The sequence below is a fragment of the Microcebus murinus genome, chromosome X, assembly GCF_040939455.1.
Source record: "Microcebus murinus isolate Inina chromosome X, M.murinus_Inina_mat1.0, whole genome shotgun sequence".
NCBI classification, from domain to species: Eukaryota; Metazoa; Chordata; class Mammalia; order Primates; family Cheirogaleidae; genus Microcebus; species Microcebus murinus.
Window position 1 is genome coordinate 126,438,936 of NC_134136.1, and position 26,582 is coordinate 126,465,517.

At 38.1% G+C, this 26,582-nt stretch overlaps 1 protein-coding gene across 4 annotated transcripts in view; it reads left to right on the forward strand.

Annotated features, from left to right (window-relative positions):
• The window catches only part of MTM1 (myotubularin 1), a 127,327-nt gene that overhangs the window by 59,790 nt on the left and 40,955 nt on the right, over window positions 1-26,582 (forward strand). For all 4 annotated transcript variants that reach the window (XM_012753340.2, XM_012753342.2, XM_012753339.2 and 1 more), the window contains 3 exons: window positions 16,258-16,341; window positions 18,554-18,703; window positions 22,927-23,115. In XM_012753340.2, the coding sequence (XP_012608794.1) occupies window positions 16,258-16,341; window positions 18,554-18,703; window positions 22,927-23,115 (423 nt within the window). The remainder of the gene's footprint in view (window positions 1-16,257; window positions 16,342-18,553; window positions 18,704-22,926; window positions 23,116-26,582) is intronic.

Below are 26,582 nucleotides of genomic sequence, written 5' to 3' on the forward strand. Positions count from 1 at the left end.
GAAGTCTTTCCTCTTTTTAAAACAAGAGAGAAGGGATCTATTCTAGAGCAGGATCCTAGAGAAGGCAGTGGGGATGGGCTCAAGCCTAGTTTGTGGGGGCAATTTTGGAAAGGAGAAGGGACCATTATTCCTCTGAGACAGAGGGGGAAGAAAAGTTTCCAAACTGCCACAGTGGGGAATGTGGGAGTGTGCCAAAAAGGGATTTCCTGGGTGTGTACCCTAAGCCTGACTGCATTGAACAATACAAAGGCCCCCTGCTTGAAAAGATCACTTTGTTAATATTATTGGGACTGTTCAGCCAGCTGCAGATTATCTCAGTAATTTTTATTGGCATTTGAAATCAGAAGTGAACTTGCTGTTGCATCTATGAAATGGTGTCTGTAGGCCAAGTGAGCTGGGTCCCAAATCTGGCCAGGGCATGAATAGACCATGAGTGGGCTTTTTTTTTTTTATTTCAGACCACCCCTTTGACTCTCTCTGGCCTCCTTTCCCATTAGTGTTTTCACCACTCTGTGTTCAAGTCAGGACTTACACTTAAAATTGAACTTGAGCTGTTTAGCAATAGAATTCACCTCAAACCATTAACCTGATTTTTTTCTGTATTATGGCAATCTGGTAAGACATGCACGTTTCTTTACATAATATTTTCTATTTGGGCCAAAGCATTTATTTTCTTGTTTTATCTTTGCTTTTCAAATGTTAGAAATTGTACTGAATTCTCATAAATCGCATGCAACTTGATACTAGTTCTACATAAATGCTACATTTTTATAAGAAAGGCTCCAATGCAGAGTTTACAAAAAGTGTTTTGTATACATTTTGTACAATAAGGAAAGGCATTCTCTGTAGAGTATTTTAATACAGTAATAAAACGTAGTAAAAGTAGCCCTACTTTCAATTGTCACCATACTTTTATTTAAATAATATGGTAATATAATATTTCAAAATACTCTCCTCTAAAAATATTTTTGTTCTAAATTCTAATCAGTATCTGAGATTATAATTGCTTCTGTTATTGTCACTCTGTAGTTTATTGCATACCTGAAGAATTTTGATATTACAAGTTATTTGAACTTTTTTGAGTTGTAATATATTTGGAATTGGAAAATTAAAAAAAAGAAAGGCTCCAATGCTTCTGATACTATGGCAATTTTTTAAAGGCAGAAATAAAAATTATGTACATCTGAAGGTAGTGTGATAGTGCTACAGAAAGATAAAGAGTTTGATTGTTGGGGTGATATGTTCAATGGCAAAGATCTTTCATTAATTTCCTTTATTTGCTCATTTTTAACTCAAATGGGATAGTCAGAGATAATATAAATTTTAGATAAGAGTTTTTTTTTTTATTTCAGCATATTATGGGTTTTTAAACTATCAATCTCAGCCTGTTAGTCATAAAAATTAATTTACTAGGTTTCAACAAATATTTTAAAATGGAATAGACAATACTAAGCATAACACATAATATGGATAAGTATGGGTTCATGAAACATTTCTTTCAGATGTGTGTATACTGGGTCATGGTGTATTGCTTACCATTAATCATGGTCAAGAAAGTTTGAAAAAATACCATTTTAGATAATGGTAGAATAAAATTAAGTTATTGTAGGCATTAATAAAGTCACTTAAATCTATCTTTACAGCTATAGGCATACATGGGTTTTCTTGAATTTCAAGCAAAGGTTTTGAGTTTATGCATAAACTCACGGGATGTAGACTCACATGAGGGAAGTCTAGAGCTAGAAGAAATAAAGCACAAGACTTGGGTGCCAGAGTCACAGCAGCCACTTATCGAGAGACCCACTGAAGGGACTTGTTCACAGAGACTTTGGGTCGTGTGGTTACAAGCACATGCTATGGAGTCCAACAGCCATATCTGAATCTGGCTCAGGCACTTACCTGCTTGGCAACTTTGGAAATCACATATTTATGTGCTTCAGTGTTCTCATCTGTAATGGCAATAACAGTTCCCACCCCATAGGGTTTTTGTTGGAATTAAATGCAAAGTGCTTACAACACTGCCTAGCACACAATAAGTGCCCAATAAATGTCAGCTGTTCTGTTCTTAGTGCCGTTTTCCCAGCAGGTATACGGAATAAGGATGATTACCCCAACACGCTTTTGCTCAAGACTGTTAATAAAGTAATTGTGGTAATATGTGGGACACTTTAAGCCTTTCAAAAGAAAGATGCTATATAAAGAATAAATAGTATTATTAACAAACCATTGGTTGTACCTTGATAAAGGATTTGTTGAAAGTCTTACATTTCAGAGTATTAAATCCAGAAAGCATCTGAACTAAAAATGTGAGATGTGAGAGGCAGTGATAGGTAATGAACAGAATTCTTCAGCAATTGTTTTCCATTTTTTTCTTTTCATCTTTTGACCCTGCTCAGGCTTACTGCTTTCAGGGGACCATGGCTCATTCAAGTTTGTGTTTCTGCCCTTTCCGTTTTTCTTTAACATTCTGCATTAAGCCCTTTAGTGTCACATTTTGTTATTCTGTGAGCTGATTAGCAGTCTTATAGTTGCTAAGGTTTTTTTTGTTGTTGTTGAGGGGGAATTTGACCTTGTGGCAGTTGAAACAAGCACAGGTAAAGGGACTTGCTCTTGCCCTCACTAATTTCAGGAGAGAAGCAAATGGATTGCACGGCCTTTGCTCTGGAGACCAGCAGCCTCCGATGGACTGATGGCTTTATATTGAATCCAAAGGATGGAAGCAATTTGAGACACCAGTGCCTTTGAGAGCAGGGTCCATCAGCTTTTGCAAGTATTTGTTACTGTTGCCTTCGGTTTCCATAGTGTTTGCTGCTTATTTCTTGTCACCTAGCTTTGGTGAACCACATCACCAAAGCACGCTTAAGCACTTCACCATTTCTACCTCATGTCCTCTCCTCCCCCACCAATTGTGCTCACTTTTAAAAAGAATTCCATAAAAGTTAGTACCTTGGGTTATGGGGGTATACATCTTTTTTGGTCATTTGAGTGAGAGGTATAAATGATCCTAGGAATAGAGAATTAACATAGGATTTTTATTTTGTACCTTTGTTTTTCAGCTCAGAAATTAGGAAAATTTTATAAATTCCTTTGAAATTTTAAACTAGGCTGAAATTTAGTGGACCCTTACTTTCTAGGCTGATTACAGAGTTAATAGACAAAAGGAAAGTACTCCTTTCAGCTGGGGATTGAACTGAGAAGCACATGCACAGCCCCACACACAACCACACTGCCCCCCCCACACACATATACACTTGCTTTCAGCCTAGATATGGCCTTAGGACTAAAAGTTATATCTTAGTTTTCTATTTTCTTTTTGTCCAGGACTTTTTTTTTCCCTTGAGTAAACAGTAAACTTGGCTACTTAAGGGATTAATCATGCTTCTAAACCTCCTTCCTTCTGCCTCCTCTAAGACTTGAACCACTATTCTCTTAATCTCTCCCCCTCTACTGCCTTCTTCCTCTCAGCCTCTGAATTACAGTTCTCCTCACTACCCGCCTCCTGAAGCTGTCATTTCACCCAGACTCCCCCCAGCATTGCCATGGCTGTGTTCAGAAGCATAGAATTCTCTGCCCACCTACACATCCTCAGCATCCACTCCAGGCGTCCTCAAACTACTGGCTCGCAGGCCACATGCGGGCCACCTAGCACATTTATCCGGCCCTCTGGGTGTTTTTGCCACCGCTGCCTGTCCTGCTTAGCAGCCGACTCATCCCGGGCCCACAGTGCACACTCTCCAACAGTCTGAGGGACAGTGAACTGGCCCCATGTTTAAAAAGTTTGAGGACCTCTGATCCACTCCATAACTCAGCGTGACCAGACTTCTAGGCCTCCTACTCAAGTAGAACTATTCTTATGAAAGTGACTCAAGATGTTACAAGTTAGAAGACATGGTAGTCTGTTAGACCTTACCCTCTTCAACAGTACCATCATTTGATTCTTAACCACCCCATTTTTCTAAGTTGTGATTTTTAAGTATTGAGCAGATACAAAAGGATATTCATAAAATATATGTAAAAGACAAAGAATACTGATCTATGGAACAAGCCTTTGTTTCCTAAGATGCAAGCTGGATATCTTATTCAGTTTTATCTTCTACTTCATCTGGGCCTGATCTGCTGACTTTGTATTTCCATAATTATATTTTCCAATTATATAAGCTCTATTAGGTTCTTTTTCAGATCTGTTTGGTCATTATTTATAATCTCTTCCACTCTATTCAGATTTTCCACCCCCTCTTTTACTTCTGAAAGCACATAAAACATAATTCATAGTATGTGTCTGATCATTAGGGTACCCAAAGCCTTTATGGCCTCTTTCCACCACAGGTGTGTTTGGTTTTGCTGGCTCATGGTGCTTAGTTTCCTGGTGCATTTGGTGATTATTGCCTGTGAACTCCTGCTCCTTTGAACTTTATCTATGGGAATACCCTGAGGCCTGATTGAAGGCAGTTTTACCAAAAGAGAATTGGTGTTTCCTTCTGCCAGGAATATTGAGGTGCTACTGGTTTGGAATGGCTACAAATTGAATTCTCCAGTTGATATTTTTGGGATCATCAAGTTTTGTGAGTTTTGGCTACAGACTCCTTAAGGGCTGACTTGTGGCTACAGATTTCCAGAGGGGGAACAGTAGTAGGAATTTTTTCCCTCCCTTGTTCAACACCAGTAATCTGAACGGGTAAATTCTCATCCCCAGGCTGTTGTTTCCCATTCATCTCTCCCCCGAGCTGTAGCACTTGAGAGGTTTCCGATTTGACTCCCCATCTTAGGTGGGCCTAGGTCTTCGGGTCCTATCTCCTGTACTCTAAGAGGCCATGAAAGCCAGTTCTATGAGTGTTCTGAAGGTGAAAGCCAGTGTGTTCCTCTTGCTCTTTGCTCACCTGTTTGCAGTTTGTTTTTGGCTTCTGAGTATTTATTCCTCCCTCACAGGCTCATTAATGCATTTAAAAAAATTTTTTCTGTTGTGTCCAGCATTTTTAGAAGTTTTCAGCAGAAGTCTCATAGCATGTAGATCATCACATTTCTAGACTCTTTTTGAAACTAAACTTTCCCTGTAGCTGCTGAGATCTAACTCTCCTGCTCCTTCTACGTCTCTTGATATTTTTCTGGTTCCTCTGTTCCTTCTGTCATCTAAATATGGGTTTTCTAGAAAAGTCTGTCCTTCTCCTCCTCCTTGCTCTGTACTGCCCCCTCAGCAATCTTTCTCTTTCTCATGTCTACCAGCATTGCCTTTTGGAGTGTGACTTCTAAATGTATAGCTTCTTATTTTCCCTGTAGCTGCTATATAACTTAACCAACACCTAAAAATTTGTTTAAAATGACTTGTATTTCCCAAAAACCTGATCCTTTGTGTTCGGGGTTACTCTTAATGGTATTGCCCTCCTCCTCTTCATTCACATCTGAAATCAAGGCCATTGGCAGTTTCTTTGTTCCTTAACATTTACTAACTCCAGGGCATTCTTCCTCCTTCTTCAACCTGAGTTAGTTGAGGTCTTCATCTCCTCTCTTATAAACTGTTGGAACTATGCTTTAACTGGTTTTCTTACCTCCATTCTGCCTTCCATTCACCCCTAGACACGCCTTCTGTCAGATTAACTCCTGGCCCTGACTCTCATTCCCTTGCCCCCAAAACTGCAGTGACCACACCCTCTCTGGGTGTGGAGGCACACCTCTGTGTCTTCCACAATGCAACCCCACCTCTTTCTACCTTTTCTTATCCCTCTATACTCAATGAGGTGAGTGTAGACTGAGGTGTTTGCTGATGGCCGTATATTCTCAGTTTGGCCACCATTTGTGCCTTTTTGTTGTGGTCATTATCATGTCCAAAGTCATCTTAACCTTCCAGGGTAGCTCAATTGCCATCAGCGTCCCTCCAGGCCCATTTGTCCAGCAGTAACCAGCTACTTCCTCTTGTGGCTTTCCTGTTTATGTGACCTATAGTTGATCTCACCTCTCTCCTCTGGAGGATTTCTAGCTCCTTAAACATAGTGGCCATATCTTACTCGTCTTTTTCTCCACCAATACTTTGTTCATAATAGACCCTCAGTACATATTGATTAAGTGAATATACTAATGTAAATAGAAAGCCATAGAAACCAAGCCATCAGTAAGAATATTTTGTTTAGAAAGAACGTTTATTCAACAGGCATTTACTTTTAATTTTATTTTTAAATAGCTAATATATACCCATGATTGAAAATTTGGGAGATGTAAAAGGTAAATATCTCCCTCCCAGCACATTTCAGCCACCCCGTTCCCCTCCCCACAACATCCAGTGTTTTCAGGCTCTTATGTTTCCAGCCAGAGATAGTTTAGGCCTACACAGGCAGCTTATTTACATTTCTTCCCCCTTGGACCATGGTACTGTGTTCTACACACTGTCCTATATCTTACTTTTTTCATTCACCCATAGATATTGCCTAATGAATGGGCTTCTTCACTCTGTTTATGTCTGTTCTATTGACCGTGCCATGATTTATTCTGTCGTCTACTGATATTTAGATTATTTCCAAACTTTTGCTATTATATAAATACTGCAGTGAATCACCTTGCATATACATCATTTTGTATATGTTCAAGTATATTGTAGACTCAATTCTTAGAAAGTAGAATTACTTGTATTGCCACATTCCCCTTTATAGAAGTAGTACTGGTTTTTACTCCCACATGCCGCATGTCAGAGTGCCTGTTTCCAGATATCCTCTCCAACTGTATTAATTTGCTAGGGCTGCTATAACAACTTACCACAGACTTCGTGGCTTTAAAAAAGTCTGTCATATTTCAGTTCTGTAGGTCAGAAATCTAAAATGGATCTCACTGGGCTAAAATCAAAGTGTCAGCAGGGTGGTGTTCCTTTTGGAGACTCTAGGGGAGAATCCTTCCTTTCATTGCCTTTTTAAGCTTCTAGAGTCCACCACAGTCCTTGCCTTGTGGCCCTCTTCCTTCATCCCCATAGCCAACAGTGGGTGGGTCAAGACTTTCTCACACCTATGGCTTCCATCATCACTTCTCCTCCTCTGACTCTTCTACTTCCCTCTTCCACTCTGAGGGCCCTTGTGATTATATTAGGCACACCCAGATAATTCAGGGTAATCTCCCTATTTTAAGGTCAGCTGATTAGCAGTCTTAATTCCTTATTGCTGTGTATGGTAACATAACCCAGGTTCCAGAGATTAGGACATGGACATCTTTGGGAGGCCATTATTATGCTTACCATACCAACCCAGTATATTTTCTGATTTTTTTATCTTTGCCAATCTAATAGGTGAAATGTATCTTCATAGTTTCATTTTCTATTTATCTTGAGTAAAATGGAATATCGTTAGGTATGAGCTATTTGTATTTCTATTTATCCATTCTATTTATCCAATCTTCTTCCTATTTTTTTGGGGGGGAGGTTTGGTCTTGATGGTTGTAGGTACTCTTTATGTAATAGCTATAGTGACATGTAATGAGCTGCAAATATTTTCCCCATGTATCTTTTGACTTTATTTGTGATGGATTTTGCTATGGAGAACTTTTTATATTTATTTTGGTGGTAGAATTCATTGACAGTGTGTGTTGTGGGGCCCTAGGAACACTTTGAGGTGCAGTGATTCACTAGGAGGACTCAAAGGACTCAGCATATGGTACAATTTATTATAGCAAAAAGATACAAAGCAAAACCAGCAAAGGGAAAAGGCATAAGCTTCCAGAATTTTCTTCCAGTGGAGTCAAATAGCATGCACTTAATTCCCCCAGCAAGAGTTGTGACATCACATTTGAGATATTGACAACCCAGGAAACTCATTAGAGACTCAGTGTCCATGGTTTTTATTGGGATCTGGTCTTGTAGGCACCCACTGCCTAGCATGTATCAAAGTTCTAGACTCCCAGAAAGAAAGCAGGAGTTCAGCATAAGCTACATCATTTATATGAATACAAATGGTTCAGGCACAGTAAACCACTCTTATCAGTTAGGGAATTCTGGGAACTCTCCCAAAATCCAGATTCCCAGATGCCAGCCAAGGGCCAACGGTGTAAGCAAGCCTTTCTAAGGAGAGCAACATCAGTCCTGCAGTGTTAACTCTTTTCTGCATGGTTTTCTTTTATAGTTTCTGGATTTTGTATCCCAGTTAGGAAAGCCTTCCCCCACCTAAGAGTTATAAAAGAATTACTGCATGTTCCTATAGTACTTTGGTTTCTTTTTTAAGATTTAAATACTTGATCAATTTGGAATTTACTTGGAGTTAAATTATAAGATATGAATCCAATTCCTTCTTCCCCTCTTGTTGCAATATCGTTTGTTGACTAGTCTGCTGATTTGTAATACCAGCTTTATTGCACACTGAATTCCTCTGAGTATTTGGTTTTATTTCTAAGTGTTTCTCTTCTTGCATCAATCATTTTATTCATGCTCTGATAACACTCTTTTAACTATTAAAGCTGGTCCCATGTTGGCCTCCCAAATTGCTAGGATTATAGAGATGAGCCACCATGCCCAGCCTCATTCCTGGGGCTTTTTGCTAGTCACCTCAGTCTATGATGATGAGGACTTGAAATGGGCAGTGGAGAGGGACAGGAGAGAATGAATTTGAGAAAGATTTAGATGGTAAGATCAGTAGAATTTGGTGATTGATTGAATGTAGTTTATGAGGAGGGGTGGGGATGAGGGAAGAATCCAGCCTGCATAACCAGGCCGATGGTGAAGCCAGTGGTTGAGGTGGGGAATAGAGGAGAATGAGGAAGAGGCTAAGTCACAGGTAACTGTGGGACAACCAGGGATAGATATCTGGGAAGCAGGTGACTTCAGAGACCCAAAGCTCTTGCCTGGGGAAAGGTTTATTTGGTAGGCCTGGAGGTAATCATTAGCATTTTCATAGATGTGGCCAAAATTGCCGGGAGAGAGAATTATAGTGAGAGGAGGTATAGCATATGAACCCTGGGAAATGTCAGCCTTAAATGATTATGATTGTGGACAAGTTGTAAAGAATGTTCTTTTTCAAAATGCTTTCAAATGACATTCGAAATGTACTTTTACGGCCCTTTCCTGAATAAATAAATGTGTACGTTTATATATGAAAGTAATCTTAACCCAAAAATATCAAGCCATTTCCCCCAGGATTGTGGATTTAGTCATTGGTAGAAATAGGATTAGGAGAGTTATTTATGCAAACAGAAGTATAAATGGAAATTTATTTGCCTCTGACCTATGAAACTTTTGTCAGGTTTTTGGAATAACTGCATCAAAACACACTTACGGCCAGGCTCATTGGCTCACGCCTGTAATCCTAGCACTCTGGGAGGCCGAGGCGGGTGGATTATTTGAGCTCAGGAGTTCGAGACCAGCCTGAGCAAAAACGAGACCCTGTCTCTACTAAAAATAGAAAGAAATTGTCTGGACAGCTAAAAATATACAGAAAAAAATCAGCCGGGCATGGTGGCGCATGCCTGTAGTCCCAGCTACTTGGGAGGCTGAGGCAGGAGGATCGCTTGAGCCCAGGAGTTTGAGGTTGCTATAAGCTAGGCTGACGCCACGGCACTCTAGCCCGGGCAACAGAGTGAGAGTCTCAAAAACAAAACAAACAAACAAACAAAAACACACTTAAATGAACTTACTCTGTAAAGTTGTGTGAAATACTTACACTGAACCATTAAGTTGTTAGAATTATAAGCTTTGCCAAATTTCAGTACTTCCTATGGTTCTTTAAAATTTTAGGCTTTTCTTCCCAACTTTAATGAAAGCATTTTTTTCTTAAATGAAGAGGTCTTATTTCTACAGTATAATCTAAAAGATAAAAGTGATGTAGTTTTACATTGTTGCACCCTTAAATTGATAGATGGAAGCTTTAAAAAAGGAATCGCCAATTTGGGAAATCAAATTAGAAAAAAATGATCACTTAAATTCCTATTCAAATATTGCAAAATTCAGTCCAAAAAGAAGCAGTTAGTGAGTGGTTCCCTGAAGTTTTAAGGTTAGATATTTGGCCTTATGTTTGTTTGCTTCATTAAAAGGGCCTGATATTCCTGAAAATCATGTCCATCAGTGACTATGTCATTGCATGGTGGTAACATCATTTGAAAGCACTTTTAACACATGAACTGCCATGTGAGTTGTATTTAACTCACGCTAGTTTTGAGCCCTGGTCCTTGTGAAGCATATGTAACTCCACGGCTTTTCATCTTGGGAGCTGGGAGAACCATTTTTCAAGTTGCATATAACTCACTTAAAACAATAAAAAATAAATTTTTCATTAAATTAGAAAGGGCCGTTCTGTTTTTGAAGTTTTTATTCTATTTTTGTAATAAAACACCGTGGCTCCAAAGAAATTTTTCTTTTCCTAGTGTGGCAGTCAGTGTGTTAAATGTACATAGCTTATCAATTTATTCTTCTGATTGTGAGATGGAGAGATCCTGAGGCAGTGAAGACAGCTTTTCTTCCTCAGAGGAAACTCTGGAATCAATCAACATTTATAGATTCTTCTAAATAAACAAAAAAATCCAATCTAGATGTTTTAAACAAATCAGTGCTTCTTTATATAGGTGCCATTTAAAAATGGTGGCTAATTAAATTAAAGCTAAAATCTGTCATCATTTCAGAGCCTTTCTCCCCACAAGATACAACAGTGATAAATGTAGCTAAATTAAAATGACAAGTTATATTTCCTATGTCAGAGCTGTTTTTATCCCTGGTGTGAAATCAGAGATTTTCTCCTCAACTTTGTCCTTTAACATTTTTCAAATGTTACATTGTGCTATTTTTAATCTGGAAAAAAATGTGTATGATTGCTTTTTTAAAGTCTCCATGCACAGTATCTCTTGACTAGTTGGAGTCTAAATTGATGAAATGCTCAAATACTAATATAGAGCAGAATGAAGAAAGACCTGCTCACTTAAGGAAGGCAGGGAGTGGGCATTTGAGAGTATATTTTCTGATGTCAGTTTCCTGGTTTTCATGTTGTATTCCAGTTATATAAGATGTTATCTTTGGGAGAGGCTGGGTGAAGATTCACTTCCTATGAATCTATAATTATTTCAGAAAACTTTTAAGAAAAGGTAAGGCACTCCCTCAATAATAACTTGACCACACAGATCCCTTATGTGAGATTCCTAAGGATTCTGGTGTATTCCACGTGGCTCTTCTAGGACCATGGAAGTGAGGAAGTCACTCTCTAGAGATTCTGGTTCCTTAGGGGGTGAGGTGGGGCACAGGCATTGACTGTCATTTGGAAAAAGCACCCCAGCCCAGATTCCGAGGCAGGTCCCTGGATAAGCACCACACCCTAGAAGAAAGCCATGTAGTGCTTACTGAAGCATCAACATTCAGCAAAACACTGTCTCTATTCTAACACTTTGTTATATCAGGGCTGAATTGTTCTTGAATTTTCCGTAGGCAATGAAATGAAATCAGTACTCAAATGGCTTATGGAATGGACTTTAACATTACCCATTTAGCAAACAAGACTCCCTGCTTAATGGTTATAATCAAAAATACTCTACAACCAGTTCTGTCCATGTGACTTCAGTTGCCCAAATTAAGTGTCAAAATTGACCCAAGGTTATATTTAGGAAGCATTACTGAAAATGTCAGTGCACTAATATAGTACTAAAAACTCAAAGACTTAAAAGAATATTTTGTCTGGAAGAGAAATGACAGCTAAAAACCTCAAGATCCATTAACAATTTTCAGACAAGAACTTTAATTAAGCTTGTATTAAGTTACCCCTTGCAGGGAATTTTTAATAATGAGGTACAGGCAGATGTATTTTGATATCCTTTAATGCTTAGTGTTTTTGTGTTTTATAATAATCCACCTTTATGTTACTGTACTGAGAGCTTATATTTTAAAATCCTTGGGTTTCTTTTTTTTTCTTAATCTTGTAAGAAAAAAAGGAAAACTGAAAATATCTGGAAAGTAAGTCCTGGTACACTCAACTTTAGAAAATGTCAGCATTGGATCCTTTAGAATGCTTGGTTCAGTTGAGCCAAGCAGTTTGTGGGAAACTTAGTTTTGAAAGAAAAATACAACATTAGACACTAACTAGTGCTTTTTAAAATGTTTTTCTGAAATTGTAAGCTAACTTATTAGGATTATGAAAATACTGGTTTAAAGCACCTGGTCTTTTCTACCCTAAGCTTCAGTGCAGTATTAGATGTGTTTCTTTGTATTTCATGATGAGAAATATTTGGCTGTTACTTGAGTTATACATTTTCCTGAAATATTTGGGGTCTAAGCCTGGCTCTTAGCATCAAGAATAAACTGGGAGCTGTTTCTGTCACCAAGTTCTCACAGGCATGTTTCAGGGTAAAGATTACCAATTCATTGACTCATTTTGGACATTATTTTTTTTATTTTTTTTTTAATTTCGGCATATTATGGGGGTACAGATTTTAAGGTTTCAATAAATGCCCATTTCCCCCCTCCCCCCAAAAGTCTGAGTCTCCATCATGACCATCCCCCAGATGGTGCACATCTCACTCATTATGTATGTATATACCCACCCCCCTCCCCCCTCCCGCCTGCCCAATACCCTATTACTGTAGTACCTATGTGTCCACTTAGGTGCTCCTCAGTTAATACCAGTTTGCTGGAGAATATATCTGGTGCTTGTTTTTCCATTCTTGGGATACTTCACTTAGTAGTATGGGTTCCAGCTCTAACCAGGAAAATACAAGATGTGCTATATCACCGTTGTTTCTTAGAGCTGAATAGTACTCCATGGTATACATATACCACATTTTATTAATCCATTCTTGGATTGATGGGCACTTGGGCTGTTTCCACAGCCTTGCAATTATGAATTATGCTGCTATAAACATTCGAGTGCAGGTGTCTTTTTTGTAGAGTGTCATTGGATCATTTGGGTAGATGCCCAGCAATGGGATTGCTGGATCAAATGGTAGATTCACTTGTATCGCTTTAAGGTATCTCCTGGACATTATTCAGAATGTGAAGTGTCATTATAGAAGTGATTTCATGGGAGGGGCCACTTGATGTGTAGCTACCATGAGGATATTGTCTCATTCTCATACTAAAAATAAAAATTGATGTTGCTTCTGTTTGAATTCTCTTAAATATATTAAGGAAATTATAGATGTAATTGTGATTTGTGCCACATAGCTTTCATCTTCTGAAAACAATTTTGTAAACTTATACTTAGTGATGTTCATATACGATATGAGAGAATGCTTGAAGCAAAAAAAAGGTGCTTTAATATTAGTGATTGAGAAATAGTATTATAATTTAGGTTGAAAATGCTGCTCATAAGTTAAAGCATACTGCTAGCTTTATTACACATGATTTGTCTGAAGAGAGCTTTATCTGGGCCTTTGATTTAAGAATTTTTTTTTGTTTTTAAAAGGCTACTATAGTCACTCAAACTTCATGGGAAAGATGCAAATAACTAAAAACAAGTAAATAAAAACCATGTTGAGGTCAGGAACTTACTTCAAGAAAGCCAATTCTAGGTTTTCTTCTAAAATCGATGACAGTATAGCCTTATGTCTCAAACCATCTACCGTCTCCAACTGTATCCACAGCACAGCGTTCAGCAATAATGAATATTTTCCTGTGCCAGGTACTGACCAGTGTAGTGTGAGATGTTCAAAGCAATGGTATATCACCAAGAGAATACTTAGGTATGTTCCATAGATTTCTGTTTATAGATAAAGAAGTACACCAAACATTTTAGTGCTGTTTTTACCAAAAGTCCCTTTGTTTTTGAGTTAAACTTCAGTTAACAGGAATCACTTATTTACCCCAGTGATCCTGAATAAGTATTGCTTGCGGATTCAGTGTCAGGCTAAAGTCTTAGTGAATTGCTTAGCTAGGTCAGTGCCATTACTAGCTTGGGGTTGGCATGCCATCCATCTGGAGTAAACAACACTTGGTCCTAGCGCTGCCAGAATTGAGACCTGTTGAGGGTACTGTTTGCTTAGGAAAGTTTGATAATCCCAAGAGTATGTTTTTTTTATTTGTTTGTTTGTTGTTTTTTATTTTTGAGACAGAGTCTCACTTTGTTGCCCAGGCTACAGTAAATGCTGTGGCGTCAGCCTAGCTCACAGCAACCTCAAACTCCTGGGCTCAAGTGATCCTCCTGCCTCAGCCTCCCGAGTAGCTGGGACTACAGGCATGCACCACCATGCCTGGCTGATTTTTTCTGTATATATTAGTTGGCCAATTAATTTCTTTCTATTTATAGTAGAGATGGGGTCTCACTCTTGCTGAGGCTGGTTTCGAACTCCTGACCTCGAGTAATCCGCCCGCCTCTGCCTCCCAGAGTGCTAGGATTACAGGCGTGAGCCACCGTGCCCAGCCCAAGAGTATGTTCTTGATCAGTTTTTACCTTAATCCTCTTGCCATTCAAATACAGAAAACTGCTGCTAAGTGAGGCTTTTCCTATAACACTCTGTAATGTAGGGGAGGGAACACTAGTATTCAAAGCAACATGCTGGTAACAGAGGGAGATAGATGAGGAGGGAGATACCTAGAGAAAAGTGCCCAGACACAGTGCCTCCAGAGAAAGTTGTTGTGCAGGGGCTGTGTGGGCTTCATGCTTTCATTCCATCAACATGTCATGTGTGTTCTGCCTACCATGGACCAGGTGCTGTTCTAATCACTGGGAATAAAGGATGTGAACAAAGCAAGCATCTGCCTTCACAGAGCCCATGTTCTAGGGGAGGGGACAGGGGCTCCAACAGTAAACAAGTACATATATGTTAAATAGTCCTACGTGGTAGGGAGAAATAAAACAGGAAGGACCATAGGGGGTGCTATTGTGAGGCATAGTATGTTGTTTTTCTGTAGAATATTGGGGAAGGCCTTATTAAGGTTATATTTGATCAGAGATGAGAGAGAAGTGAGAGGAAGGCATGAGGGAAGAGGATTCCAGGAAGATGGAGTAGCAGGTGCAAAGGCCTGAGACTGATGTACACCTTAAGGAATGGCACGTAAGTCCAGTGTGGCTGGAGTGGAGTGAGTGAGGCCAAGAGTAGAGGCAACATTGGGGAGGTGGCCAGATGGCATACAGTCGCATAGGCCATTGGAAGGGTTTCCACCTTTACTTCCAGCGAGGTGGAAAGCTGTAGGAGGCTTTGGGGTCCTGGAATGACTTGATCTGACCTATGCTGTTGTGCTACCATGACTCTGACTCTAGAGGTATAAAGATGAAAGCAGGGGTGCAGTTAGGTTATTGTAATATGCCAAGGGAGAGACAGTGGAGTCTTGGACCAGGGTGGTAGCCATGTGGTGACAAGGATGACTCTAAGGTTTTTGGCTCAATCAACTGGAAGAATGGGGCTGTTATTTATTGAAATGGGGAGACTGTGGGAAGAGCAGGCCTGGTTAGGGGTAGTCAGGTGTTTGGCTTTGAATGTGTTAACTTACAGGTTCTTCAGATGCCACTTACACAGTCCAGGGTTGTCGAGTGGGCACTTAGACAACCAAGTCAGGAGTTCAGAGGGATGCTTTAGAGCAATAGTTATTGAGTAGTCACTAGGGTATGGATGGTATTTACAGCCATGAAATTGATCAATAGTGCCTCGAGAGCGAGCATGGATAGAGAAAAGATGAGAGGTTCAAGTCCTGTCATTTCAGTGACCAGGGCATTGATTGAGAATTCATAGACAGCAGTTAATTAAGAGCTTCCCTAATGTCCTGTCTCTTTTTAAATAGAGAAACATGTCATTATTCCCTTTTGAAACAGTTGTAGTATTTAATAGTAATTCAGGAATTATTGAATTTTCTTTTTTCTTTCTTTTTTTAATTTTTTCCAGCATATTATGGGGGTACAAGTGTTAAGGTTGTGTATATTGCCCTTGTCCCCCTCCCCCTCGAGTCAGAGCTTCAAGCATGTCCATCCCCCAGTTGGTGTGCATCACATTCATTATGTATGTATATACCCATCTCCTAGCCCCCCACCTCCCTGACACTCTTTTTTCTTTTTCTTTTTTTAAGTGCCTTTTACCTGATTGATGGCTAATACTATTTAAAATTGATAGGCACTCTTTGGTCTGGAGATCTGATTTTTTTGTGTGTGTGGAGCATCATTTAAAAAAATTAAAGGTGTTTGTAGCCATAGAAAATTGAGGTTTCAGAAGTAATTGTTATTCAAGATAGAAGTTAGTGTAAATCTGGAATTTCCAATGTTCCTTTGTTACAAGTCTTGGTTTCAGTTGTCATTTCATGGTTCGCAAATCTAGTGAAATTTATTTCATGAGAAATCAAAGAATGTAGTAGGCTATTCCTTCATACTGAACTTTGAATTTTTTTGCCTTTTCTAGCCATTATTTGCATTTTTAAATGAAGAAAAATTTAATGTGGATGGATGGACAGTTTATAATCCAGTCGAAGAATACAGAAGGCAGGTAAGTTGTTAGATGCTGTTGTCTAGTATGTGGTGAATCTCCAACATGCATAGTGACAATATGTCATCAGCATTCTTTCTGAGAATCAGCGACATCCTTGCTACATATTTTTTAATGGCAGTAATATTACCCACATGTTGCAAAATATAGCTCATTCTATTACCTGTAACTTATAAGCTTATTCCATAGCCACATGCAAGCTGCATTGAAGGCTAGATGACTAAATTCTGTTTCCTTCTCTATATGAAGAACATCAGTTTTGTGTTGTTTGTGAAATGATTAATAATTAGGATCTAGAAAAGTCAAACCTCTTATACCTTACATTTTAGGGATTAATGTTGCTATTTATATATTTGGAACCTTAACTATTACTGGCAGCTAGATTTAAATTATATTCATTTGAGTTTGCATATTCAAGTGAATTAGAATGGTTTTCCTATAATGATGTATTTTCCAAGAAAACTTTGTACGTTAAAATTGCCTTTACTGCTATCTTGTAAACTTCACCTACATGCATGGTTATTTACTATAATAAAGAAAAGAGGCATGGTATAATGGTGCTATTCAGGGACAAAAGTCTCTTATAACATTTTTATGAAGAAGATCTGGTGGATATTATGTAACAAGAGCCACAATTTGACCTCTGATATAACCAAATTCTATAGGACAGGTAGGAGTTCTGCGATGGAGTTTTTCTTTTCTTTTTTTGATGGACTTTTTCATAATTCTTGTTCTATAAACCTCTTTGGATAATTGGGAAATTTTGTTGAATCAGCCTTGAGAATGAAGTCAAACCCATTTGCTTTCTAAGAAAAGCTAATGAATATAAAGTAAAATTGTGGACCCCTAGACTTGAGAAGAACTTTCTAGAACCTTCACCACCAAGAACCAGGGCTGATTTCCTTTTTTAGTCTTGGACAGTGGTTTGCCTACTCATGAGCTGATGTGATGCTCTGGAATTTCGGTGCAGTAGTTTAGCCCTAGAACATGTATGAGGCAGTATATCCTGTTGCTTCCATAAATCGGTTTAGACTGTTGAGCTTTCAAAGGCTGTGTACACCTCATTTAATGACCTCTGTTCTGGACCAGACTAAGGTGGAAGGAGGACCGTTAAAACATTTTGCATGTTTTGGAGACCTCTGTAACATTATATATTAAAATATTTTTACTTTATTTTTGTAGTGTTATTGATAATATAAGACTTTTTCTTTAGTTCAAAATTTCTAGCTTGAAACAAAACAGTTCCTGTTTTTAAGATTGCATGCATATATGAACTGTTGAAGGTACTTTGTTCTAGACTGCCATTATATTCAATCTTTTTTTCTTATAACTTTCTTATGGGACTTTTAACTCTCTAATTGGACTCAGCATCAGACTCAACATCTGTTTGGTCCGTGGTCTATAGGGCCAGACCTAAAGAAAAGGTACAATGTCTGTCCCCAAAGCAAATACCCACATAGCTCACCTTCATGTGTGTTTATTTGTGCATTTGTGAGTATGGGGAGAGAATATTTCACCGCCTCTGGATCTCATCCATACTAACCGCAATTTTGTGGGGAGATGATAGGATGGGAGGCATCTCCCTGTCACATTACCAGTCTGCTTAAAATGCAAATGACTGTATTTCTCATACAACCTATAGGGCTATCATCGATCCCAAAGAGCTTGATTGAAAAAACTCATCAGAGGTGGCGAAATGAGCCTCCCCAGAGGGGCTTTCCTTTACTTCCCCTCTGTGATTTTCTTTATGAGCTCAGCCTCTTTCCACTTTGGAACAGACTGAAGCATTCACTCTGTTTTGAGCAGGGAGAGGAAATTGCCTGATCTCTCTTCTACCCTTAGACATAGATTAAGATGACACAGGATACTTTTCTTGGGGGTGGGAGAAGTGCATGGGTGGGGGGTGAACTATATCTGTATTGTGTAAGTAGTAAAGAATATGTTAACACAAAATAAAGGAAGATCTACGATTCAAGAGAATCTATATTTACAAAAGATAGTTTAGAATTGTGGAGACCACCAGTGTTGTGTCTTGTGTTCTTATGTTGTCTGGATTATTGATTTGGTACCCTTATTATAAATAGGTAGGCCGTCATCACACTGTGGTCAAAGAGGCATGTGTACATATTGCTTTAAGGAAGAAAAGAGACCCAAGGCCAAATCCAGAGTTGAAGTCAAGCAATATTGACTTGAACTTCCTTTTTTCCTACAGGGCTTGCCTAATCACCATTGGAGAATAACTTTTATTAATAAGTGCTATGAGCTCTGTGACACTTACCCTGCTCTTTTGGTGGTTCCATATCGTGCCTCAGATGATGACCTCAGGAGAGTTGCAACTTTCAGATCTCGAAATCGAATTCCAGTGAGTATTGCAATTAGTGTTTTTCTCAAAGAGTGCCTTTTATTCCATAAGAGCAGTAGGCAAGTAATTTAGAGAAACACTCCTTTTGGAATTTCATTCCAGCAAATATTTATAAAGTGCCTTCCAAGTGCAAAGCACCATGCCAAATGGGAAAAGAAGTATGACAATACCTGCCTTCCAGGAGCTTGCGATCTAGCATGGAGAATGAACATGAGTAAAGAGCTCTATATGAAAGAGGGATCAGGAAGGTTGTCATATGTGAACCAAGTGTTGTGTGGAAAAAAGGACAGGCTCTTTATGGTTTTCATCTTTGTGGCACTATACCCTACATACAATAGGCTCTCAATAAATGTTGGATGGATCATGCTGGAAAGAACACACTAGCTTGTGTTATAGGATGTATAAGCACAGGCTTTTATATATACTCACTGTGACTAGGATGAGCTCATCCTCATCACGTTCGCAGGCTGCCTCAATACCATTAACAAACTGGAGTCAAGGACACATTATTCCGGACAGTGGACTTACACTGTCATTGAACCTAGTTCAAAAAGCTCTCTTTTGGTCCTTAAATATTTATGGAGACTTCATACTATCTACTCTGTATGTAAATTTTATTGACTAAAAATTTAGAGATTTTTTTTTCTTTGTTACTTTTCAGGGTCATAATAAATGCATTGGGTTTTTTCCCAAATTAGTAAATTTTTAAAAACAAAGGTTGAAGAAATTAAGATTTAATGTCACCTTGCTTTTAACTTTCAAGTTTAGACATTTTTGTCCTTAAAAGGATAATTGTGAGAAACTTTTGTATACCACTGGCCTATTATGTATTGTGACTCTTAAAATTCACTTGCTCCTTTAATTATTAGTGTCCATTTATATCTTCATGATATATGTTGTACTTGAAAGGATGTTCTTTCACTCATTTTGTTAAAACACAGTGCTAATAACACTTGAGTTACAAGTTCAGTCCTCTTGTGCTCTGCTTGGACATGTTTTTCTGTACCATAGCCACAGACTGCATCCCTACGTGGGCCAGCTGTCTTGCTAATACATGTCTTGTCCCCAAGGAGGAGTGGCCTAGTAGTATGGTTCAGTTTTGTTCACTCATTCATTCAGTCATTATTTATTCAGCATCTACTATGTCATTTGTGTATGTGGGTGAATTTCATGGAATTTGTGGCAGGAGAAGAAATGAAACAACTGTGCCCAGTCTGCCACCTCAGTCTGCTGTCTTGAACCAATAGTGCCATTATCCTGAATGAATAAGAGTCTACTGTAGAACAAATAGAATTTAACTTTTTAATTAGTCATTTTATTGATCTTTCTTATTTTGTAATGGATCCTAATTTGCATTTATTTTCCTAAAAAAGCTAAGGCTAAGCTGTCCGCAACCTCTGTTTATTTATAGATGATCTACTTTTAGGTATTATTAAGTGTGGTAATATGCTCTTTTTGATATATTAATACCTTTTAACCATCTGACTCTTGACTATAAGTCCAGAGCTTTGCTTACACCCAGAAAACATACGTTACTTTAATGTAAAATCATTAATATTTGATAGTCATTTCTTTTGATAAAAGCCCATGTAATAATATAGAAAGAATTTATGAGAAAGAGATTTTATTTTACATATAAATAAGATACAAACTATAATAAAATATAATTGGGTAATGAGATAATCCATGTACATTAATGTTCCCCTTAATGGATACATATACTTTTGTTTTCAAACAGGTTTGTCTTAATTTTGTAGAAGTCTTTAATGTACAAGTAATAAATGTTCATTTTAGACATTTTAGAAAATACTGATAAGCTGAAAGGAGTCTGCCACCTAGTGAGAACCAGTGTTAACATTTTTGGTATACATCCTTCCAGACTTCCATATATATATATATATATATATATATATATATATATATATATACACACACACATATGAATATTTGAAAAATAGATTCTATAATTTGTGTCTACTTTTTCTAGCTAGTAACATCTTGTAAACAACTTCCTACATTGCTAAATATGATCTCATATGCCAGTGTGTAGATGTACCATGATTTATTTAATCAGTTTTCTGTTGTGAGACATCTAGGTTCTATATAATCTTTTGCTATTGTAAGCAATGCTGTGATAAACATTTTTCAGTGGCTAAATACTTGCGTACTCCTTAATTATCTATAGCTTCTAGATATTAATTTTTTTTTTTTTTTTGAGACAGAGTCTCACTTTGTTGTCCAGGCTAGAGTGAGTGCCGTGGCGTCAGCCTAGCTCACAGCAACCTCAAACTCCTGGGCTTGAGTGATCCTTCTGCCTCAGCCTCCCGAGTAGCTGGACTACAGGCATGCGCCACCATGCCCGGCTAATTTTTTATATATATATCAGTTGGCCAATTAATTTCTTTCTATTTATAGTAGAGACGGGGTCTCGCTCTTGCTCAGGCTGGTTTTGAACTCCTGACCTTGAGCAATCCGCCCGCCTCGGCCTCCCAAGAGCTAGGATTACAGGCGTGAGCCACAGCGCCCGGCCTAGATATTAATTTTTATAAGAATAATATAATGCAGTACCATATATTTTAAAAGCACTCATGGTAGTTTGAACATTATTTGTACCCATTCAGCTCTACCACAAGCATCCTTTTTAAAAAAGGTAGCAAGAACCACCAACTCCCCCACAAACAAAGAAATTCAGAGGTGAAACAACTCAAAAGAGTAGCTTTGGTAACATGACACTGCAGAGAGAAGAGGAGTGGGAGAAAGGAGGGCTTTGGCAGAGGGCAGTTTCTTCCCTATGGGCCTACTGAAATTTACAACTCAATGAGGGTCTTTCTCAAATAATCAATTTGTTCTTTTAAAAAAATGACCTCATGCCTTTTATCTCTGTGATACCAGGGCTATAGGAGGTAGTAGGACAAGTTAGAAGCTAGAGATTTAGGGCAGGCCAGTGCCTTTCCCAAGGCTCCCAGTTTTGAGCCTTTGAATTCTTAGGCAGGGGGCTACCATGATGTTTTTAATTGATCACTGGCATGGTACAAGGACTCATATACTTGTTCTGAGAATGAGTATTTTCATTATTGTGTAATCTTTTCTCAATAATCCATTGAGATTATTATAAACACTAATTTTATAAATATCAATATTGTCATTTACCATCATAGTAGGATGACTTCAGAGATGCCAGGGTATTTGGTTTTTATAGTAAGTGAGCCCACACAGTTATGCTTCTTTAGTTTTTGTGCCTGCATCTCATAGAAGCTAATGTGAGCCAGCATTTATTGCAGACTTCTAGGCATTCTTCTTTAGGCCTCCCAGCAGCCCTATGAGATGACATTATTCTCCCCATTTGACAAAGGAGGAAGGGGAAGCCAGAGAAGCTGCAAGTGCCTGAGGTGAGAGCCATGGCAGAGATGGCATCTGACGTCAAAGCCTACATTGTCACCTGCCACACTGCATTTTCCCATTCCCATTTTTAACAGCTTTATTGAGATCTTCACATATCAAACAATTCTCCATCTCAAGTGTACAATTGTAAAGTGTTTGGTAAATTACACTATTGGTTACTTTTTACATGTATTGCTATGAGTTGGGAAACCAGGTAGCAAATGTGCTAGGCTTGTATATAAAATAAGAGAAGATGGATTCTGAATAAAGGCTTGATGAGCTCTCTTAGGTATCAGGTACCCAAGCTGCATTGTGGAGACTGGCAGCTCTTTGGGCTGCCTTGAGATCTTTTTTGCTTCCTTGGGTTTTTCTCCCCCCCATGTTAGATTCTAGAATTGAGGCTATTGGGAAAATCACCTGTAGATGCAAGTTAATATTATGAGAAACATACTGTACCAGAGATGATTTCTTTCACCTCTCACTTTTTGGGAAAGCTGTTTCTATATGATAACAAATCTAATGCAAGCTTCAGAATTAAAATAATATCAGAAGCTTTCTATTTCCTTTAAGTGATATCACTATTTTTAGGTAAGCATTTAATTTCCATTAGACATGGTGCTAATTAAGAAAAGACTAGTGATTCTGTTTGTTTCTAAGTAGTCGTAATTATTAAATGTGTGTCTTTGGGTGCCCACACACAGTGAAATTGTAAGTGAACTAGTATTCTATTTAAGCACAATCAGATTCACTTCTTCATGATTGTTACTGTTTTATATTTTATACTTCTAATTTTTTTTGAGACTTCATTTCTTGGTAGCTTAAACTTTCTGAACTAAACCTAGGTGCTGTCATGGATTCATCCAGAAAACAAGACAGTCATTGTCCGTTGCAGTCAGCCTCTCGTTGGTATGAGCGGTAAACGAAATAAAGATGATGAGAAATATCTTGACATTATCAGGGAGACTAATAGACAAATTTCTAAACTCACGATCTATGATGCAAGACCCAGTGTAAATGCAGTGGCCAACAAGGTGAGTGTATTTAATGACATGATGGAAATTTAACTTACATACAGGTGCAGTGTTGTCCATGAATGTTTTTGCCATGGTATGTCAACATGTGGGTTTAAAAGAAAACTAGTTCTCTTAGGTAGAACATAATTTTAATCACAAAACTTATCTTAAACAAAAGTCAAATACATTAAAATCAGATGAAAATAAACTTTAGGTAAATAGGCACATCAAGAATTGTAATGAACTTGGATTTGGGCCACAATCTGAAGCAGGCAAAAATTAGAATCACTTTGGAGCTCTTTTGACTGTGTATGGTCAATCTCATTGTATACACTATTGAGGCATCTATAAGGAGTTGTGGAAAGATGTTAATTATTAAAATCCTAATTTTGTAGCCTTACTCAAACACTCAATTTCCAATACCCATATATAAAATGTGTATTCTCATTTATGTAAGATAATTCAAGAAATGAGTAGATCCACATATACAAATTTTCCAATCACTCTCACACACAAAAGGTTACATTTTCAAAGAAGTTTGTCTCAATTGGCTTTTTGCCTTCTTAAGCAGAATATACCAAATGCACTGAAAGTTGATTAGGGCCATCATTATGAACGTCTGTGACTGTGCAGTATTGCCTACAGAAGCTGCTGCAAGATGTAAGGCTGTTTGCCCCCACGCTACATGGCCAGATTGATAGGCATCTTACATTCGATTTTTTCTGTTTTTTTTTTTTTTCTTCTCTTCCCATCATTGCCAGCTGTCACTTCCAAATGCTCACAGTGGGCCTTCCCCGAGTGCTCACTCCCATTCTGCCTTTCATATTTATTGTTTCTCATCAGCTATAGGCTTAAATTTCATCATCTTTAATACTTTGATTATCCCAAGGTCATTTATCTGGCATCTTCAATTATTCAGAACACAAGACAAGAACCAGAAAGCAAAACAAGTCCTTGAGCAGCTCAGATAGATGTACCAGCTTCCTAATGGAATCTATGATGTCTGTCTACACTAAGATGAGTAAAACTGCATGTGTGCGGGGTGCAACTCTTCATTATTTACACACAGATAATCTGTTCTACACATTTAATCCTGGGCCACCTCCCCCACCCCATGCATGCTCTTGGACCAGCTAATTGTTACCATAGTTGGTTTTTGTTTCGAAATAATTTTTGAAATTATATGTAAAGCAATCAGGAATTTAAATTGATAAGTAAATTAGTAATTGCAAGTAAAACGTTTAGGAAATTAAATCTAAATATCTTCTTGCATTGTCCTTCACTTTATGTATTTCTATTCCTATTATCTTTCATATATAATTCAGAATGAAGACATGTATAAGACACAGTATTTCCATGGGCATATTTAGCCTGAAATAGATATGATGTAACATTAAAATGAAGTATTTAGAAAGAATATTTTAAAATATTAAATGAAATAAATACCTTAATTATATTAACTTGAAAGCTCATTAAAGCAATAGAATTATTGAATGCCTTTTTAACGCTTTGGAAATAATCCACCATTACTAGTCCTCTTAGGAATCAAGGGAAGGAAAATATTAAGGGAAAAGCCTTAAGCCTTAAAGATCTCTGTGTCATTCTTTTAAAAACCACACTATTTCCCCCCCCTCATCAACTGTGGCTCTCTGCTAGTTGTCTATATCCATAGCAACAGGCCCTTGGACCTTTACACGATTGTACTAGGTAATCTGGGTTGTTCTTTTTTTGTTGAAGATAGGAAAACCGAAAAGACGACTTCAAAAGTAACCAGAGATATAGAATTTGGATTCTGGGGAACTCAATGTGTGCTTGACTAATTGATTTTCACCCTTTCTGACTTTCGTTCTCTTTGGACCTACTTGTTCCTCCTCTGTGGATATTTAGAAATTTACAACCCCAGATGCAACAAGCAATATCACGTTGTTACATCATTTTAAATTAAACGAGCAAAATCCAGTGCTCGGTAAGATCTAGCACCAAACTGCTTCTATTTTTGTGCCAGTACACTGGTGAATTAAAGTGAAACTGTATTGATGTCTGTTTTTGCCAGAAACTTTGGCAATGAGTAATAAGTATATTTTTCCTTTTATTTTTTCACATAACATTTTCAGTTATTTATGAAGGAACTTCAATGTCAAGAATCTATTTGAAAACCACCACAACTATTTAAAAACCACATGTGCAGCAACACAGGTTGTCTGTCTATGGGAGGGAAGGGTGATGTGTCATTGCATTATAAGCCTGCAGATCCAGCAAAACACAGGCTGGCCATTTCCTCCCAGGCCCCGTGTCTGCAGTTTACAAGAGTGACTGCCAGGTGGACAGAAGCCCCGCTGGCATTCTTCCCCAAGGCATGGATTACCTAAAAGAGGAGAAAGTAGCCCATTTGTCTTCTAGTTTATTAGCTAATAACTTTTTTAAAAACAACAAAGTGAATACTAATAATTATTGATGCTATTTAGAACAAGCTTTAAAGAAATATTTTTGCCTTAATATATTTTCTCATCTAGAGTCTTTGGAGACCAAAGCCTCTGGCTTGTTATAGTGGCCTACACATTTGAAGTTGAAGTGGTAGCCTTCCTTCGACTGTAGGAAACCTTCTCTGTGAATAACCTAAGAAAAAACCCTAGGTTGCTTTGGCCCTTCTACCCTGGCTACAAACTTATATTCCTTCCATTGTTATAAATAAAAACAAAAGAGGCATATTATAGTGATGGCACATTTGTCTGGTGACTTCCCCTTTTCTCTTTGGTCCCAGACAGGTGTTTCCTTCTTCTCTTCCTACAGACACTCTGAAGTTAATATAATGTTGCTTTTTTGCAAGTCTCAGAACTGTCGAACTTTTTCTTAAAGGGCCATGTGTTCCATGGCATTTCAAAATATTTAGTCAGAATGCAGCTAGATTCCTAAACAAAACTGTAGCATCTTTTTGTCAATGTGGAAAACAGGCACACTTCACCATGCTGTGAAGGTGAACCAAAGCTTGCCCTAGCAAGTTAATATTTGTAGGTGCTGCAGTGATGGTGGATATCTTGTCTTCTCTTGAAACCTTTTCTTCAAAGCCTCAATGCATGCAGTGCTCTGTCTTTGGTGTTCACATAGTAGAGAGTAGTCATGGTGTAGTAGAAAAAGTTCGGGCTTTGAAGTCAAACTAGACTTAAATTCCACTTATTACCTGATGACTTTGCGGATAGTTAAATAGCTTGTCTGAGTTTGTTTCCTCATTTGCAAAATGAAAATAGTAATGCCTATCTTGCAGCATTGCTGTAAGAGATAAAATTATGTAAAGCAAGAATCCCAGTACCTGGAATGTCATGGGAGCTCATTAAATAGTGGTTGGCATCAGCTGTTATAGCAGAGTATGGTTCCTTTAATGCTGTGAAACCTAGGTAGCATTATCCCCCTTTGACAGAAGAGGAGGCCGGAACTCACAAAGCTTAAGTACCTTGCCCTATCACAGGACAGGAGAGGCTGAAGTTGAG